The sequence below is a fragment of the Pelobates fuscus genome, chromosome 1, assembly GCF_036172605.1.
Source record: "Pelobates fuscus isolate aPelFus1 chromosome 1, aPelFus1.pri, whole genome shotgun sequence".
Taxonomy (NCBI): Eukaryota; Metazoa; Chordata; class Amphibia; order Anura; family Pelobatidae; genus Pelobates; species Pelobates fuscus.
In genome coordinates this window covers 461,212,048-461,232,121 of record NC_086317.1, presented here as the reverse complement: position 1 = coordinate 461,232,121, position 20,074 = coordinate 461,212,048, and the positions used below count along the sequence as shown (strand labels likewise).

The following is a 20,074-nucleotide window of genomic DNA, read 5'->3' as shown; positions in this document are numbered from 1 at the left end:
ATGTTCCTTAAAGTTGCATTGAACAGTGAATACGTGACTAATTGGAATAATGAGATAATTATAGAAATAGTTTTGCTCTATAAACTAAAATATTGTTTTACCAGTGGGATCTTCCCTTTAATCAATGATTTGTGTTGCTTGAGATCATATTTCAAATTCAATTAAAAGCTTTCAGAATACACGTTTACCTGAAAGCTCTGCGTAAAGTGGTTATGTGCCAGAGAAAGGTACGAAGAATTGCAGAACATTTCATTCAATACCAAGCTGCAAAAATCAAAGAACTCTAAAAAGTTTTGCTGTTCAATGAATTTTTAGCAAAATTAAAATCAAAGATATTGACTATCTCAAGGCAACAGTGCCCTAATTGGAAATATTGTCTAACTCTATATGCTTTGGATAGAGCTAGAGAATAGCTAGAGCATGCATAGAGTGTCTGAGCACAGTCCTCTGCTTTTAACCCATTCCCAAAACTGGATGACATTGACGTTAAATAAGCAAAAGTGTTAATTCCATGTTAGGAATGCGGAGAGAGAGGCATCTCTGGCCGCCATGGAGAGTCCCAGGTTATCAAACAGTTTCTAAAAGGTTTGGCATTAACAGGGGGATGGTACCCAGAGACTTTAGGCAATAATTACTGCAAGATGTAGCGCTTATTTTACGTAGAGTTATGGCAATTCAGTAATTACAACAAGAGTAGATGATTAAAAAGTTCTTACCATTGTCATAGTAAATGGATGGTTTTCCAAACTGGACACTCTGGGGCAATGCAGAATAATGTACTACATATAAAAATAGAGTACAATACACGTTTAATAATGAGAATTAGATAAACATTTTAACATATGCATTTAAAGTAGATCGCTGATTTACTAACTTGGCCGGGTCTTGCTTTAAAGTTTTCCTTCGTCATTCGGATTTCAACAACATTACATGGATGATGTATCACTGAAGTTACATTGACAGGTTTACTGCTTCTTATGAACCTATAGAGCCGCTCTGCACAGTATAAACATAAGGGTCCGGAAATCCACAGCCAGGTCTAGAAGGCACAGAACAGATCCTCTTAGTGACTGTATACTCACAATTTGTATTTTAATAGCATTTTGCTACTTTATATAGCTACAATTACAAACCAGTATTTTCAAACTTTATAGAAAATTTGTAATAAAATGTTCTGTTAACTTAATTTTTCAGCAAAAAAAAAAAACCCACAAAACATTAAATAAAAATCAAAGTTTCACATAAAAAAAATCTGAAAACATATCAAATAAACTTACTGGAGAAAAAAATATATACATTTTTCTTGGGAGGTCCACAGAAAGTGAACAGTGCAAATGTCTCCTACTTTTAAGTGGAAATGTTCACGTATTGCCAGTCATAGATCGATTTTAAAAACCTGCTATGAATTGAAATAAAATAGGCATCCGGTGAAGATGCAGGAAAAGCCAAAATCACATTGGTACAGAGGCAGAATGAGGGTATGTGTCAGCGATATCTATCTGTAACGTATTATTAAATAATAATTACAACTCTATAAAAAAAATGATAATGTATATAAATATAAAAAAAGCACAATGAAAGTAACAGTTAAAGGGACTCTCCAGTACCAGGAAAACAAACCGTTTTCCTGGCACTGCAGGTCCCCTCTCCATCCCACCCCACATCCTATGTTGCTGAAGGGGTTAAAACCCCTTCAGTGACTTACCTGTATCCAGCGCCGATGTCCCTCGTTGCTGGGTCAGGGTCCGCCCATGCTCCTCCCCCGCCGACGTCATCCGCATTAGACCTCCCCATAGGAAAAATGCATTCAATGCTTTCCTATTGGGATTTCAGTGACGCCGGAGGTCCTCACATAGCGTGAGGACATCCAGCGACGTTATAGCACATGTGCTATAAACATTTTCATGTGCTATAAACATTTTCATGTGGGCCAATGGGCAGAAGTGGTCTGGGTGCCTGGAGTGTCCCTTTAAATAGGATGGAAAAATTTTCCTATTTTAGATTCATCAAAATCAACAGGATCGGCAGACACTCTCTAGGATTAGAAATTACTTTATTTAAACAAATCAAACAGCAAGTGATGTCTCAACTCACACAAGACCTGTTGAATTTGATATACTTAAACTGAATTGCTTCTTATTCTGCAGCACTGAAGCTAGGATTGTGAAGTCTGAAGAATTTGCTCTTGATACCGTAAATATTTACCAAAGTCGTATCTCGAACTCGAAAGGCGTGTTTTAACCAGACTATTATGAGAATATTGAGTCGCACAATCCTACGGAGTACAGGGGGTTTATTAATAAACTGTGAATTCAATGAATTACCTCCAGATTGCAGCTTTCAAGGCTAATTATTTTGAGTGATTCAATATAAACAAAATATGTTGTTTGAAAATCAGCAGAGACTATTTTCGACTGTATCATTTTGTTGATTTGTAGAATTGCATCTCTGCGCTTTCTGAAAATCTCAATCCTTGAGGGAACAGTGTGATTAGACCATTTTGTTTATGGCAAATATAAAGAAAGAAATTAATGTATAATAAAATGCAATGTGGAATTTATAAAGAGCACAAGTGACGCCCCCGTAATGAAGGTTCAAAGAGATGCTCGTAGCATTTGAAAAACATTGATGCATGTTAAATATCCTGGTAAAACAGCATACAATCTCAAAGATGTTTAGATACTGGAGGTAAGAGAACTTCCCCTGTCCAAGTCTACCATGGCCACAATATCTTGAGCATTCCGTGATACTTGGGCATGTGAAAGGGCTTTCCTTGTTTATGTGCTATATAAACGTGTAAATATGTAGACTGAAAAAAAGACCTGCACAGTTTATGTAATAAATCCATAAAGAAAATGGCAGCTGCCTTCAATTCATTTCCAAAACAAAATGGTTCATTAGACTTGTGAGGAGTGTTTTGTTTGAAAAACATTTGTTTCAGTCGATTCAGGTTTCATCCATCTGTTTTGGTTCAGATGAATTCCGGCTATGATTTACTTTTGGAAAAAGATTCGAAATTAAGCAAAATGGCGAATACATTGGCCAATCAGTGTTATGCAAAATACTGTCATGGGAAAAAGAAAGTACACCCTCTTTGAGTTCTATGGTTTTATATATAAGGACATAATAATAATCTATTCCTTAGCAGGTCTTAAAATGAGGTATACACAATTCAGGTGAACAACAGCACATGACATATTACACCATGTCATGATTTATTTAACAAAAGTAAAGCCAAAATGGAGAAACCATATGTAGATTTGGTGTTAAATACCTGCTCACACCAGGGAGCCCGAGGTACCAATGGACAACTGGGCTCCACTCTGTCTGCTGGGGCATTGTTAGTATTAAAAAATTAACCCACGTAATACTAATCAATGGATACCTGGGGCTCCTGTTAGTCAGAGGGGCCCATTTGTATTGGCCCAGGGCCCAGACCGACCAATGAGCACTATGAAGTGCTGGAAGTCAGTGCTGCATAGGGATCTTTTACTCCACCGATAAAACTATTTATTTTCCTATGGCAAAGGCTATTCAAGGGAGACCCTACGGGGTATGAATCCCTAGCAGAGTTTCTCAGCTGCCCCCAACCAATTTTGACTATTGCTGGACAATTGCTCTGTAAAATTTGCTAAAATCATCCACTAGATGGTGTTCACAGCTCACTATCTGTGTTAAGTAGAAACACCCATTTCTATTATCAGAATTTATATTTTCAATGTGTTACCCTAGGGTTAGAGTTAGGGTTTGATGTATTGTAGGGTAGAGTTATATTTAGCGTAAGGTTATGGTTAGGATTAGCTGTAGGATTTAGGGTTAATGTTGGGTATGGGTTAATGCTGTGTTAGGGTTGGGAATAGTGTAGGGTTAAGGCTAAGGGTAAGATTATAGTAGACAAACGGTTAGAGTTAGTGTAAGCATTGGGTAAGGGGAATAGTTGGTACAGTGAAACTGTGGGGGCTGGTAAAGGGTTAACTATCAAAAATGTATTTAGATCCAAGACACATTAGGCATGTATCAATCAGGACTGATATATTTTGAGTTCTTTCTAATTAGATTCACTTGATGCAAAAAAAATATATTATAAGCAAACTGTGAAAAAAATGTTTTTTTTCCAATATTAAATTATATTCAAACTTGTGAAAAATGTATTCCCAATTTTTCCAGCACATCCCACAGATGTTTAGTCGGATTGAGATCTGGAAATTTGGTGACCAAGGCAACACATAATGTCTATTTCACATTAAATTTTTCCAGCAAAAACCAACTAAACCTCAGTTAGGAGGGTTCCTGTTCAAAGTCTATATATCTAAGTTAGAACATTTTCTGTAACGCTTCATGTTGTGGTAAATTGTGGAGAATACTTATTGATTGTTTAGTGGGTCTTTTATGTGCTTTATATCAAATTTTAAACATTATCACTGTTTACACAAATACAATTTAAAAAAAAATACCTCTGGGAAATGTGGTTGGAATACTGGTTGCTTGGTGCATATTCGTTCCGATGCATTTTTAATCAACAGTTCTTCTTGTCCTGACACGGTCCCGGAACTTATCTCTGGAAGCTGTTCTCCAAATATGTCTGTAAGTGGAATATAATCCTTTTTGGTTCTGTTTAGATGAAGGCAGCCAGGAGGATGCTCTTCTAAATTACTCTGATATTTTAGTACACCTCTAGAAAATAAATGAAATGAGATAAGAGCTGTCATCAGTGAGCTGAAGTGCTAATTAACTTAAATTCAAGAGAACTTGTACTGATGGTTACATAAGCGATCACAGAACAGATTCTTGGGTTTTGAGTATCGCAAAACAAAGTTCAGTGTGCTCTTGGCAAGTATAAAGAATATTCCACTTCAATGATGAAAAAACACACTCAAAATGCAAGAAAGTATATTTTATGGATAATTTGAATAATAATGCAAAAGGGAACTTTAAACTCAAAAAAATAATAACTTTAGATCCGACACACAGATAAAGTCGCTTTGAAAAGTAACTATGTGGGGGGGAAAATTGCTTTTACCAGTAGTACATATGTCCCTTTCTTGAAGGATTGCCCATAGATTGTTGTCCTGCCTCCCTGTGTTGTGGTATCCTGATTATTGTTTAGTTTATCCCCTCCGTGCGCAGCTCCCACATTTTCCCTTCTCCATTTTTTTTTGTCTTCATCTTCACTGAATGTTTTTTTACTTCTCTCTTGTAATATATCTTTCTGGATATTCTCTTCTCTCCCAGAGCTCAAATGCATGAGCAGAGGTTCATATAAAAAGTCGCAACTGCCATGAAACCCAATACAGTGCCAATAACTTCCTAAAATGCCAATGGAAGATATAATTTGTTTGTGGGCATAATGACAATGTAGCGTAAGTACAGTTACACCAAGTATCAGTACTAGGCAAAGCTTTGCAAGGTTCTGTAGCAGCCTGCATAAAGTCACTGTAGTGTACTAAAAGGGTTACTCCAGCCAACATGACCACTGCATTTAGAAGTAGTCATGATGGTAGGAATCTGGATGTGCAGTGTTTCAGCATCACATCCAGAGTTATTGACACTTGTGTGACTTAAGCAGCTCAGAACTCTGTTCCTGGCTTTCTAATGTCAGTTCTCTTCATATTTTACATCTGGCATCAGCACACACTGCACGTGACGAAAGACGTAATCTGCTTCTACCTTGCAGATAGAGCCTGAATAGGGAAACTTGTGTCTCCTCTCCCTACTTCCTTGTCTGCAGACTACTCTGCCTCATTATCCCATTCAGTATATCCCACCAACCTTCCTTCTTTTCCTCCCTTTCCCCTCATCCGGCAGGCTCCAATCAAAGGCCTTTCTATGATGCCTTTCATTGAACCTATGAGTGGCTCCTGTGGCGTCAGATGTGGATGTTCCGAACACCGAGAGCTTCTCCCAGTCTTGGATTAAGATAAGTGAAACATATTTTTAAACACTTTTTGAGCGTTTCTTTTGGGGGTGAGAACTAAATAATAATGCCAAAAGGGAATTTTTCTCATAAAAACAAAAATGGTTGAAGAAACCCTTTTAGCACACCCCTACTCGTCCCTGGCTAGTAACTAAAATGTAGTATCAAAGTCTGTACTTTTCCCCCCAGCTCTGATACTTTGGCCAATATTTGCAATTCCCTCGTCATGTACCAAAAAAATCCAAGTTCAGTACATAAGTCTTTATTTTATATAATTGACATTAGCTTGTCACAGAATAGTACTCTAGTAAACATGTTTAAAACATGATTTCATCATTATACATATACGCATCAAACGCCAATCAGCGGAATTTTATGAAACTGGATAACATACAGAGAGGCATCACTATAATTTCTGGGGACTTTAACCACATCTTCGACCACAAATTGATACAACCCTCTCCCAGGCTAGCTGTAGGCAGTGCCGTCTAAAACTTCAATGCAAGGCCATTCCGAGACTTCTACACAGTCACCACTTTAATGACACCTGGAGGGTCACACACCCTACCAAAAAACATACACACATTTCTCCCCGGTCCATTATTCCTATTGGAGGATTAATGGATTTCTGATGTCAGGGTCTCACCTAAATCAGCACCTGTCGTGTGACATACACCAATTCTCGTGGTCAGACCATGCTCCCATCATGTTGGAATTGAAAGATTTATATGACTTTAAGCATTGTAGCCCATGGAAGATAAATAGTGCTTTGTTGACGGATGCAGATTTCGTATTGTGCCTAAATACAGATCTAAAGGCATACTTTGATTTAAATGCCACGGGGAGGTTACACACACTACGTTAGCCCACAAGTCGGTGGTAAGGGGTTTACTGATTCGTAGGGCAACTTACATCAGGAAGCAGACTCAGAGACAGTATCAGGCCTGGCAGCGGGAACTATATGATTTAAATGTACAAAATCAGCTCCATCCGACTACCGTAGCGAGAGACCGTATAGTGCAGACCACTAGACTCCTCCAAAAACAAGCCATAGACCAAATAGGCACCACATTAAAAAAAATGTAAATCTCATATTATACCCAGGGCAACAAAGTTAGCAAACTGCTAGCACGACGACTAAAAATGAGACTAACACACCAGAAAATAGCTTACCTAGACGCCCAGAATGCGACTAAAGTTACCACCCCAAAAGTTATTAGTGACAAATTTGCCCATTATTATTTTAAACACTACAACTTAAGGGAGGAAGGAAACACTACCCAACCAACCGAATCAGGCATTAGCCCTTATTTAGAGGGGAGCCACTTGCCAAGACTCACATGGCAACAGTAGGAGAGCCTCACCAAACCTATTGAGATACGAGAAATGATCGATACGATCAAAGCTCTGCCAACAGGAAAAGCCCCTGGCCCATATGGCCTTGACAACTCATACTATAAAAACTGGCTCCCCACTTGGTGCATATGTTTAACGAGGCTGTAGCCTCCGGTAGGTTACCTAGGGAGGTACTCTTGGCCCATGTGGTCACACTGACAAAACCGGGAAAACCTCCAACTACCCCACAAACATCTGAAACTATATGTGGCTAGAATGGGGGATATTCTACCCTACATTGTTCACAGCGATCAGGATGGCTTTGTGCTGGGGTGCCAGGGTTCTGATAACACAAGAAAGGTGGTTAACCTTCTGCTTCGCCTCCATACACCGCCACGGGGGGGACTACTCATCTCCCACTAGGCGGAAAAAGCTTTTGATCAGCTACACTGGGGGTTTCTGGAGGCAGTGCTACATGGGTTTGGTATTCCAGAAAAGTTTGCATCAGTGATAAAAACCCCTATACAGTGCACCATCAGCCCAGGTGCTTAATTCTGGGTTCTTGTCTGAGACTTTCATGCTTACTAATGAAACGAGACAGGGGTGCCCTCTCTCCCCGCTGCTGTACGTTCTGGCTTTGGAGCCCTTAGCTCTGAATATTAGGGAAAATACTTCAATTCATGGAGTACAGGTGGGAGAGGTAAAATATAAAGCCAATCTGTTTGCGGATTATGTCCTTTTAACGCTTATACAAACGCATATATCCCAAACCTGCAGGAGGAAATTTGACAATCCTATTATAAACTTAATGTCTCAAAAACACAGGCTATGGGGGTGGGACTGACCAGTCAACTTTTTTTTTTCAGTCAAATTTTGAAAGGGGTCTTGGATCTCGGGGGTCTCGGACTGTATTACATTCTTAGGCCTATGAATCACTAAAAACGTAGCGGACCTCCGAGCGCTTAATTATGACAAACTATTGAGCTAGATACAAACCACCCTCCAGGGTTGCGAGGATAAATATTTGTCATGGGTGAGCAGGTTAGCGGCGGTGAAGATGGTATACTGCCAAAGTTTCAATATCTCATACGCACATTGCAGATACACCAATCAAAACACGTATTTAAACAAGTTCCAGCGACTTTTTACAACATTTATCTGGGCGCATCGCAAAGTGAGAGTGGCTGGGTCGATATTGTGCTGACCGATGCAGTCAGGTGGCCTGGGTATGCTAGATGTGCTGTGGTACTATAGAGCGGCCTTACTGTCCACAGTCATCATGTCCCATAAATCGAACACCGACTGCAATGGGTAGAGATGGAATCTGCAATGGCGTGCCCTATTTATATTGGCTTCCTAATCACCTACATCCGAGGACATCAGCCACACCAAACAAGACTTCCCTATTATTAAAAACTTGGGATACAACCAAGTCGCTCATGAGTTACACTAAGACCTGGTCACTAGCAACTCCCACATAACGCCTACACATAGCTAATCCTTCCTTTGACCACCGAATGTGGATGCAGAGAGGGTGCATACCAGCACAACAATTAAATGACATTCCCAAAACTATAACTCAAGTACAATTTACCTTTAAGACCATGTTCTCCTATTTACAATTGAAATCGCTATTAATGAGGTTGACAGACCTTGCTCTCCCAAAAAGGACCGAAAAAATTGAACAAATGTGTGAAACAGCAGTAATCCCCCCAAAATTACTATCCTATACATACGCCATGTTAAATGACACATCCAAGGAGAGGATGCCCACCTTTAATAACAGTATGGCAGACTGACATAGGCAAAACCTTCATGGAAGAACAGTGGCAAGGTGCATCTTCTGGGGAGATCTAGATGCACATCCCACCTAGAGCTCATGCACAAAATACATTATAGGTGGTATAAAAAAAGATTGGCTTCAGGTTTCAAAGCTGTGTTGGAGATGTGGCATAGGAGAGGGCATAATGTACCACATCTGGTGGATATGTCCACACATACAGCCTTACTGGAGGGAGATGGCGAGGGAAGCATCAGAGATTTTCCACACTACCATACACCTCCAGTGTTGTTTCCTCTTCGTGTCATTGGAAACATACACAAAATATCATGCCTGTTGATTATACCATATGCTGAAAACTGCAAAACTGATGATAGCTAGGGCATGGAAACAAGCCACACCACCGACAAGAGCAGACATGGTCCAACAGGTTTCCATTAACATAGAATATGAAACAACCGACCGGGCATAACTCACATACACACTTGCACAGGACAAAAGAACCAGGGTGGGTCCCTACCTATTCCGATACAGTTCTGGGCCTGACTTTCCTGTGGAAATGAATATGCAGATATATTGCACTAATGTAATGTTGGAATTGTACATTGTGAGTTTACATTGTTATTGCAGATGTCAATTTCAAATTGTGACTGGACCTAAGCAGGACCGAATTGTAGTGCTGATGTGTCATTCTGTGATATCACAAGTTGGCTGTACCCCATATCTCTCTTTTATTTTAGTACCCTATATACTTTTGAAAAATAAAAATTGTTAAATTGAAAAAAAAAGAAGAAATTGAGAAAGAAAGAAAAAAAAAAACAACTGGGGAAAAACAAGTCAAAATCAAAGTCAAAGGATTTATAAAGACTTACCCGGAAGCATGAATCAGCAGCAGAACATAGAAGATAAAGAACAGGTTGTGGGTGCAGAAGAAGATGTCATAATTAGAAGCCCTGCAATGACAATTTAATAATTACCGCATACACTTAAGGCATTATGATACGCAGAGTGAGCTATTTATCTGTTCAAGTATATATACATGTTGGAAATACATTTATCACAGATTTAAAGCTGTGCTTCCATATCACCTTTTTATCAAAGCAAGTCATTAATCTTGGTTTCCTTCACAGATTCCTTTTAAGATACATATTAATCCCAAATGACATGGAATATTAATTGTATGGTTAAGAAGTATATGGTGTATTATGGCTATACAGTAACTTCATTTGGTGATACCATATACAGTATTATAACTTGATGCACAGTATGCAGTATTATAACTTGGTGATACAGTATTATCCCTTGGTGATACAGTATGCAGTATTATAACTTAGTGATACAGTATGCAGTATTATAACTTAGCGATGCAGTATTATGACTTAGTGATACCGTATACAGTATTATAACTTGATGATACAGTATTATAACTTAGTGATACAGTATGCAGTATTATAATTTAGTGATACAGTATGCAGTATTATAACTTAGCGATGCAGTATTATGACTTAGTGATACCGTATACAGTATTATAACTTGATGATACAGTATTATAACTTAGTGATACAGTATGCAGTATTATAACTTGGTGATACAGTATTATAACTTGATGATACAGTATTATAACTTAGTGATACAGTATGCAGTATTATAACTTAGTGATACAGTATGCAGTATTATAACTTAGCGATGCAGTATAATAACTTAGTGATACCGTATACAGTATTATAACTTGATGATACAGTATTATAACTTAGTGATACAGTATGCAGTATTATAACTTGGTGATACAGTATTATAACTTGATGATACAGTATTATAACTTAGTGATACAGTATGCAGTATTATAATTTAGTGATACAGTATGCAGTATTATAACTTAGCGATGCAGTATTATGACTTAGTGATACCGTATACAGTATTATAACTTGATGATACAGTATTATAACTTAGTGATACAGTATGCAGTATTATAACTTGGTGATACAGTATTATAACTTGATGATACAGTATTATAACTTAGTGATACAGTATGCAGTATTATAACTTAGTGATACAGTATGCAGTATTATAACTTAGCGATGCAGTATAATAACTTAGTGATACCATATGCAGTATTATAACTTGGTAATACAGTATTTTAACAGCATTTCATTCTTGGACCCTGGCAGCACAATGTCTTGGGCTTGTGAGTACCATAAGCACTGCACTGGAACACCATAACCACCATAAACCCTACGAACCGCCGCAGCTTGGTTGGTGTCTTGCAGTCCTCCACCCACCCTGGACCCAAGTCCAGGATCCAGCTTCCAGTGGGTAGACCTCTCCTAGTCCAGAGAGCACAGCAGGAACAGCTCTTGCAAGAGCTTTGTGATTATACTCAGGGGAGTATAGTGATTATAGCAATCCCCAGAGTGAATGTAGTTCTCCAATCCCCCAAACATAAGCCATGACTTCATGAAGGGTAAAACGAGTGTGTTTAATGGAAGCCACAACTGGCCTTTAATGCAAGTCTCCTTGCAGCCCTGCACAGGTTAAATTTCAGGCTGCAGGGAGAAACAGCGATTTTTGTTTCTCTACCGTGCTGTGGGGGTTAATTCTCCTGCAGCACGGAGTCTATTAAATGAAAGAACTGAAAGGAAAAGGTAGTGCATTCTGTATTTGCCCTTTCGTTACGTTTATATTTCATATATAGGAATTTCGTTTATGTTTTAGTAAGCCAATACGAAAAAGTCTGAAATTTCAGACAAAATCGTATTCGTCCGGAAACAAATGCACATGTCTAGTGGATATGATACAAATAATGACTGGGTGCCATACCTCCATGTTTTATTGTTTGTTTGTTTGTTTGATAAAAATTGTGGCTCCCTTGGCACCAAAACCACACTCACTCACTCAGATATTACCTAAGGCTTCAAACAATGGGAGTTAATAAGAGGCCGAGAGGACTCTTAAATAGAATACAAAGTGAGTGTATTTCAGAATTCTATTGTAAGGAAACAAATATTACTACAATTCCATCTTAAAAACATAGCCCGCATCCGCCCCTTTCTTGCACCAGATACTACCAAGGTGCTTGTCCATGCTCTAGTAATTTCCTGCATGGATTATTGTAACCCTCTCCTGATTGGTCTTCCCAAAAGCCGTACTGCACCCCTATAGTCCGTAATGAATGCTGCTGCTAGACTGATTTTCCTCTCTAGTCGTTTCTCTCACACCTCACCCCTCTGCCAGTCCTTACATTGGCTTCCTGTATGCTATAGGAGTCAATTCAAGGTACTAACTCACACCTATAAAGCACTGAACAACTCAAGCCCCTCTTATATCTCCTCACAGATCCATAGGTATGTCCCTTCTCGGTCTCTCCGCTCTGCCCGTGACCACCTCCTGTCCGTTGTCCGCACCCGTACGGCCAACTCGCACGTGCAGGATTTCTCCCTTCCTATGGAATAGCCTGCCTACCGCCATCAGACTCTCCCCTAGTCTTGCATCTTTTAAGAAGTGCCTTAAAACCCATCTCTTTAGGAAAGCTTATGGCCTCCAAGACTAACCCCTACCTCACATACCTGTCTCTTGCCCTCTCCTAAAGGGCAGCCCACCTTATTTGATTGCAAATTCCTGTCCTAATGTGTTTTACACTCCACCTCCTATAGAATGTAAGCTTGATTGAGCAGGGTCCTCTTCAACCTATTGTTCCTTTAAGTTTATTTGTAATTGTCCTATTTATAGTAAAATCCCCTCTCATAATATTGTATAGCGCTACGGAATCTGTTGGCGCTATATAAATGGCAATAATAATAATAATAATAATAATTCATGGTGCAGGGCAATTTACAATATGATATTACCTTAATTTATTAATACAAAACCGAAAAAAACCGAAACTTTTCCACTTATGATGTTTGATATGATTAAATAATGACAGTGTCTAAAGGTTATTTAGATTCATAACTAACTCAGATTTATTGTTATTAGTTATAATTTGATAGTACTCTTCTGCAATTGTTATTAAATTTAAATTATTCTCTAAATTGTAAATTTAATAAAAAACACATAACACATTTGTTAGTTATGCTTGATAATAAGATAATGTGCCAACAGCATATTCAAAGAGAGGACTCGTTTTTCGTGTTATTAGTTCCTGTAAGAATTAATTAAAGATCCAAGCCATACAATTGAATTATGGCCTTGCCAAGTAAGCGGACTACCAATCATCTAAGCATGTAAAAAATAAATAAATAGCTAAATATAATTTAGATACTCCCCCCCCCCCCCCCCCCCCCCAACACACACACATTAGCAGAATGAACCCAAAAGTAGTTCCCATTTATTTTCATAAGGAGCCGAGTTCAAGGACAATTCTGGATATTTTAAGTATGCTTGAAATCTTCTGAAAAGCTTTTTAGTTTGTAAGATGTAAGAATTCAAAGTCAGTTTCAAAGTTAAGCTTAAATAGCCAAATTGTAAAAAATGTTTTTATCTAAATCAGTTCAGCTGCTATGGCCTACAATTTTAAAGGGACACATTAGTCACCAAAACAACTTTAGCTTAATGAAGCAGTTTTGGTGTATAGATCATGCCCTGCAGTCTCACTGCTTAATTCTCTGTCATTTAAGAGTTAAATCACTTTGTCTATACAGCCCTAGTCACACCTTCCTGCATGTTACTTGCACAGCCTTCCTAAACACTTCCTGTAAAGTGAGATCTAATGTTTACACTTCCGTTATTACAAATTCTATTTAATTTAATATTTATTATGTCCTGCTCTGTTAATAGCTTACTAGACCCTGCATGAGCCTCCTGTATGTAATTAAAGCACAACTTACAGAGCAGGAGATAAAAAAAAAATAAAGTAAGTAATATCTGATTGAAAATTAAACCATTTTTTCTCATGCAGGCTGTGTGAGCCACAGTCAGGGAGTTGTGGCTAGGGTTGCCTGGACAGAAACAAAAGTGATTTAACTCCTAAATGGCAGAGAACTGAGCAGTGAGACTTCAGAGACTTCAGAGACTTCAGAGACTTCAGAGACTTCAGATCTATACACAAACACTGCTTCATTATGTTAAAGTTGTTTTTGTGACGATAGTGTCCATTTAAATTAACTTTAAATTCTCACTCTAGTGAATGACAATGTGGGATCTACCTATCCTAGCATGCTGTCATTACCCTCCACTCCTTTGATTTTTCACACAAACAAAGTAATGCTAATCCTCCTAATAGTAAGGATAATAGATCACTAAAAAGAAACAAAATACAGAAACATATAAATACTCTCCAAATATATATTTTTTAAATGCTTCAATAACACGGTACAAGCGCCAGCACTGTGGTTTTAATGCCATACTATACTAATTGTACCTGCAGTAATAACAGGGAATTTGATAATTATCTACTACAGCAACAAAATTGCTAATCTGCTTTGGTTTACGAAATTCAGCAAATAGAGATTTGTCTGCTTTGCAGTTCTCGTTTGGCTTATTTGGAATGAAACCGACCTATGAACAACAAAACATTATTTAAGATAATCTGACCTCATTATTTAAAATAATCTGTTCTCACTTGAAATCAAAATGTGCGATTTAACTTTTTGTTGCACTGTTTTATATATCAGAAAAATATTTTTTGGACAAGTATTTTTTATTTATTTTATTTTACAGCTGCTAAAATAGATTGCATATCTTTAATTAAATATCTTTAAAGAAACACTAAAGTATTTTTAATAGAAACCTGTATTCCTAATGCTTTAGTTTCTCTGTCACTAGTAAAATACAGATCCTCCCCTCCCCTCCCCTCCCCACTGTAAGCCATTAAAAATGATCACATAGATGATATACTAACCCTTTTATCAGCTCCAAGGCTCGCTCGGCACTGCTCACTGCTTCGTCTCCTGCCACGCCATGGAGGAGGCATCTTTAGGGTTACCAGATCTACAATGTTTTCAGGGACCCGAATCAGGTATACACATTGATGGGCAGCACATGAAAAGGGTTGCCCTGCAATATGTAGGAGTCAGAAGAAGATTAAGTATAAGATTAAGTATTTCGGCAATGAAGAATCCTGCAGTATATGCATTATTCATACTGCAGGGCAACCCTTGTCATGCGTTTTCATAAATATGACAAAAGTATATGTCCCTGAAAATATGGTTGAACTGGTAACCCTAGGAATGGCCTACTCCATTGTTTGTCCATTTCATTGCTAGAGGTGGATTTAACCCTGCAATGCAGATATTGTAGTTTAAAAAAAAAACTAAACAATATTTAACCGGGTTAAAACTAAAGAACCACTGTACCACTTCATGGAGATGGCTCTTTCACTTACTCCCTTCCCCAATCCCTGGCATTTCTTTGAGTTCCCCTAGCTCCCCATTTTTTATCAGTGACCCTGGGACTGATGTTTCCTACAATTTTTCCACTCCTGCTGGTTCTGCCTGCTCCCCTGATTTGTTTTTCGGAGGAAATCGCATTGCACTGTACTGAGTTTAGCTATCCCGCAAGAGTCAACACAAAGAGATGGTGACCTGATGCTGGAGGAAGTGACTTGACACTGGAAGGAGGTTAGGAATAGTCACAATACATGCATGATTTAACTGAAAAAAAAGTGACAAAACCCCTTTAAGTCACAGTCTTAAGAATAGAGGTATTAGGAACAACAAACCAAGAAGAAATGTAGATAAAAGGAATGGCTAAACATAAAGCAACAGTAACACGATCATTTGTTAATAAGAACGGACGATGATCACATGGCAATCCCCGAAAGCTGAAAAGATGGTATGAGGTCTTACACAGTAAAACTGCCAAGGTGAAAATGAAGTCCGAAAATGAGGCACTCCAAAGTAGAAAAAGAGTACAGGTAAAAATAAGGAGAAACTTAAAAGGGTTAGAACAGATACCAGTTCAGGAGGTTGGAGGAAGATCTAGTTCCAAGCAAAACTACAACACAAAGAACACAGGTCAGATAAAACACAAAGGAAAACTCTTTCTCTGATTTCTCTGTATTTATGTCTTCTTTGAGGTGGTATTGTAATTATTTTTCTATGTTTAATGTTTACAAGTATACAGCTCTCTTTTTTCTATCTTGCACTAATTGTTTTTCAATAAAGATCACTTTATTGACAGACATGTTTGAGTGTTTGCAGATGACACAAAACTCTATAAAGTAATACACAAGCAACTTACACCCTAAATGGTAGTGAATAAGGGATAACAACACGAGAAGGATTTGGGATTTGTTATAGACAATAAACTAGGCAACAATGTGCAATGTCAATCAGCAGTTGCTAAGGCCAGCAAGGTATTGTCATGTATAAAAAGGGACATTAATTATCAGGATGAGAAAACAACACCTTGAATATGCTATGCAATTTTGGGCGCCTGTTCTAAAAAAGGATATTAAAACAGTAGAAAAAGTGCAAAGGTGGGCTACAGAATTAATAAAAGGAATGGAACATGTTAGTTATGAAGAAAAGAAAAAAAGAGTTACCTGCGCACTAGCCAAAATCTCTATGCATATGTAAATAAATGGAGGTTATTTGCCTGAAGCTCAAGGAAGCAAAGCAAATTGTTAGTGTAGGGCCCACCTAAGAGGTCTACCTTGACGTGGCAGGTGAACTTACATCTAATGGCCATTGGAGACTTGGAGTTACTATATAACCACCATTTATTTAAATATGCATAGGGATTTAGGCTAGTGCACAGGTAACTCTTTTTTTGTATGTATTGTGTGCTATGGTCATTGCTGCCACCTAGGGGTAGCGGCAGTTTGAGCGCAGGACTTATTTTTGTGTAGCTATGAAGAAAGGTTAACACGTTTAATTTTCACCAGTTTGGAAAACCAGTGCCTCAGAGGGGACATGATAGCATTATACAAATATATTCAGGGTCAATACAAACTATTGTCTAGAAATCTACTATGATCAAAAATTATGATACACACAAATATAATTATTGAAAGAGCCAAATGCTAAAATATATTAGGAATGATAAATGACTGTCTAACCACTCCCACAGGGTGAATGAGTGCTTTAGAAATAAAAACATGACTATAGCAAGGTCGGTCCGCTAGCTTGGCGCACCTACATTATTCAGAGCATGTGCAGTAATTTGGTGTGTGTGCATTATTTTAGCTAAGAAATCCCAGCAGAGAATACGTCTGCTAAAAAATGTATTATGGTGAAAGCTATCAAAGTTAAAGGGACACTCCAATGCTTAAACACAAATACAGAAATATTGGTGTAATATCTATAAACAGCTTGCAAATGCTGAATACTTCTGGTCTCCATCCTTTGCAAGCCCTCCCCTGCTAACCCCGCCCAGACATTCTGTAGCTGTCCAATCACAGCTTCCAAATGCAGCTCAATGAGAAGTCTTTGCAAGGCAGGTGCTCTGGTCAATCACTGCCTTTTGAATTTAGCTCCACTAAGCTAACCGAGCCAGGAAGTAGTAGGTTTTACAGACAGGAAGTGTAACATGGTTTATTAATAAAAGTGTCAATTTCTATTAAAATTTGCAAACAAAATCTCAAAAAAAAGAAGACACACTCTGCACACATAAAGCTTTTCAATACGCTAAAGTGCTTTAGGGGTCTGGAGTGTCCCTTTAATTATTCATACATGTGGTATTCCATTTTCTTAAATGTAAAACTATCTACAAACATGCCTAATTTGTGGGTTCAGGATGCAGTGGTTATAGTACTATGGGTCGTGTTTTACATTCCAATGAACATTTATTTGACTTTTTGACTATTTCTTCATTTTAGGATCATACATTAATGTGAAATCTTGCAAAGTTTGGATTTTAAGGTGCAGATTATAGATTTTCTTCTCTCAAACAATGCTAATAAAGTCAGATCACATAATTAGCAACTTCTCTTTAAGTGATCACATGATCTCTCTTTTTTCTGACCTGTAAAATTAGTAATTTAAGGCAAATATGGGACTATTAGTGTCCCTTATTCTTCCATTTTTTATAAATTATTTAAAAAAAACAGCCACGTAAAATTGAACATAAAAACATATTGAATACATCATACATTTAAGTCCGTATATATTTGGATACTGACACAAGGTTAGTTATAGCAACCATTTACCAAAATAAATTTAAGCTACCGTTAAATATTGCATATGGACTTAAGGTGCAATCTCTCAGTTTTAATTTGAGGGTATTCACATTGCAATTGGAGGAAGGGTTTAGGACTTGAAGTTTGTTAATATGTAGCCCCTCTTTTTCAAGGGACCAAAAGTAATTGGACAATTGACTCATGGACAAGTGTGGGCTATTCCTTTATTATTCCTTCATCATTTAAGCAGGTAAAAGGTTTTGAGCTGATTCCGGATGTGGCATTCGCATTTGGAAGCTGTTGCTGTGAACCATAACATGCGTTCAAAGGACTGACTCCCAAGCCAGTATTAACAGCATTGTATAGGGAGTTACCAAAGCAAATGCAGTGGACCTGTGGGAGGTCTTTTCTGCTCCCCTTCATCATTCAAGTTATCAGCATACAGTCTATGTCAAAGATTTTAAATATGCAATTTTCCCAGAATATACATTTGCTATCAAATCTGTAAGCACGGCGTATAGACATTATTTTATGCTCTTTCATAAGAGTAAAAGTAAAAATAGCAATGACAGGTATCCTTTAAGGAAAGTAATTAATGATCTCTCATCTTGTAAAGCAGGCGATGACTAAGAGCTAATTTGTATTCAGAAACCGATGTTTGCATTATCATATAAAAACATGTTGTTCATTTCATAAGATGAAGATTGTTCAAACATATTTGGGGTCAGAGAATTACTGCAACATCTACACTGCTATCGATATATATTTGGAAATGACTAAATCATACAAAAAATTAGGATACTTTTTTTAACAAAAAATCTAAACTAATCTAAAGGTTGTTTGTGTTATTTTTCAAACTATGTTCTCGTATGCTCTAGATTCCACTGTTAGTAATTTTAACAAGTAAGTTGTGCCTGCCTAATATAGCGATACTTGTTATTTCATTTTACCGCTAGATGACTGATGATCAGTTCATATGACCAACAAACCCAGATGAGTTCCTAGTTCCTAGAGCAGCGATAGGAAACCTTTGGCTTCCCAGATGTTATGAACTACATCTCCCCTGAAGCTTTGCCAGTAATATGTCTGTAAGAGCATTATGGGAGATGTAGTCCTCTGGAATGACAAAGGTTGCCTCCTCTTGGTCTACAGTGTGCATTGTGTTCCAGAAGCAAGGAGTAAATCAAAAACAAGAATAGGAAAGCAGTGATAAATCCACAACAGGACTAAGTATATTTCTAGATATGATTATGAGTCATGGATAACAAGTCGTTTTTGGAAGACTAATAATGATATAGTAAGTAAATGTACTAATGTTGAAAATTATATATATATTTTTTTTATGCTTCAGTCATGCATGCCTTTTACCTAGGAGTATTACAAGACTGACATTTTTTCCTTTGACTTAACTTGGGATAAGTTAAACGATGTGCAGTGCTCCTCACTCAGAACAATCAGCAAGACCACTTTCAAAAGACGTTGTGCTCCAGTGTACCTGATTGAGAAGCCATAAACCTGTCTGACAATTAGATCTACAAAATGTGGGGGAAAAGTATGATTATCTTTAATAGCCTCACAACTCAGTATGTACAGGTCTACAGGGTTATACAAAAAAAAAATGTTTGGAACCTATATCGTTTGGTTACTGCAAGAAAGCATCTTAAACCTGTAGAAGATAAGCTCTTTTTGTTTACTCAATATATTTTGGTGGGGTATGGGTTCGATCGTAGCATCTGAATTATTTAAAGCAACCCAATATTCCAAAAATTCCTTTGACAACAATTTGCGTTCAGCTGGGCCTCCATCTATTTAAAGATCTCTTTGTCTAATCAGATGTATAGTGATGCAAATTAGATCTAGTAATACTATACTAGTTTTTGCACGGTTTGAAAAAAAAAATTGTCCAATAAAATAATGAGCCCTGCAGAGTCTTCCTTTAATCCTTTGTATGTAACATACTAAAAAAACAATGTTTGAAAAAATAATCTTC

General features: G+C 37.7%; 1 protein-coding gene across 1 annotated transcript in view; it reads right to left on the bottom strand.

The window, feature by feature from the left end:
• The window catches only part of NOX4 (NADPH oxidase 4), a 236,127-nt gene that overhangs the window by 130,426 nt on the left and 85,627 nt on the right, over positions 1 to 20,074 (bottom strand). The window contains exons 8-11 of the mRNA XM_063444952.1: positions 9,902 to 9,982; positions 4,455 to 4,674; positions 875 to 1,039; positions 717 to 779 (exon numbers count right to left, since the gene is read on the bottom strand). Coding sequence (XP_063301022.1) covers positions 717 to 779; positions 875 to 1,039; positions 4,455 to 4,674; positions 9,902 to 9,982 — 529 coding nt within the window. The remainder of the gene's footprint in view (positions 1 to 716; positions 780 to 874; positions 1,040 to 4,454; positions 4,675 to 9,901; positions 9,983 to 20,074) is intronic.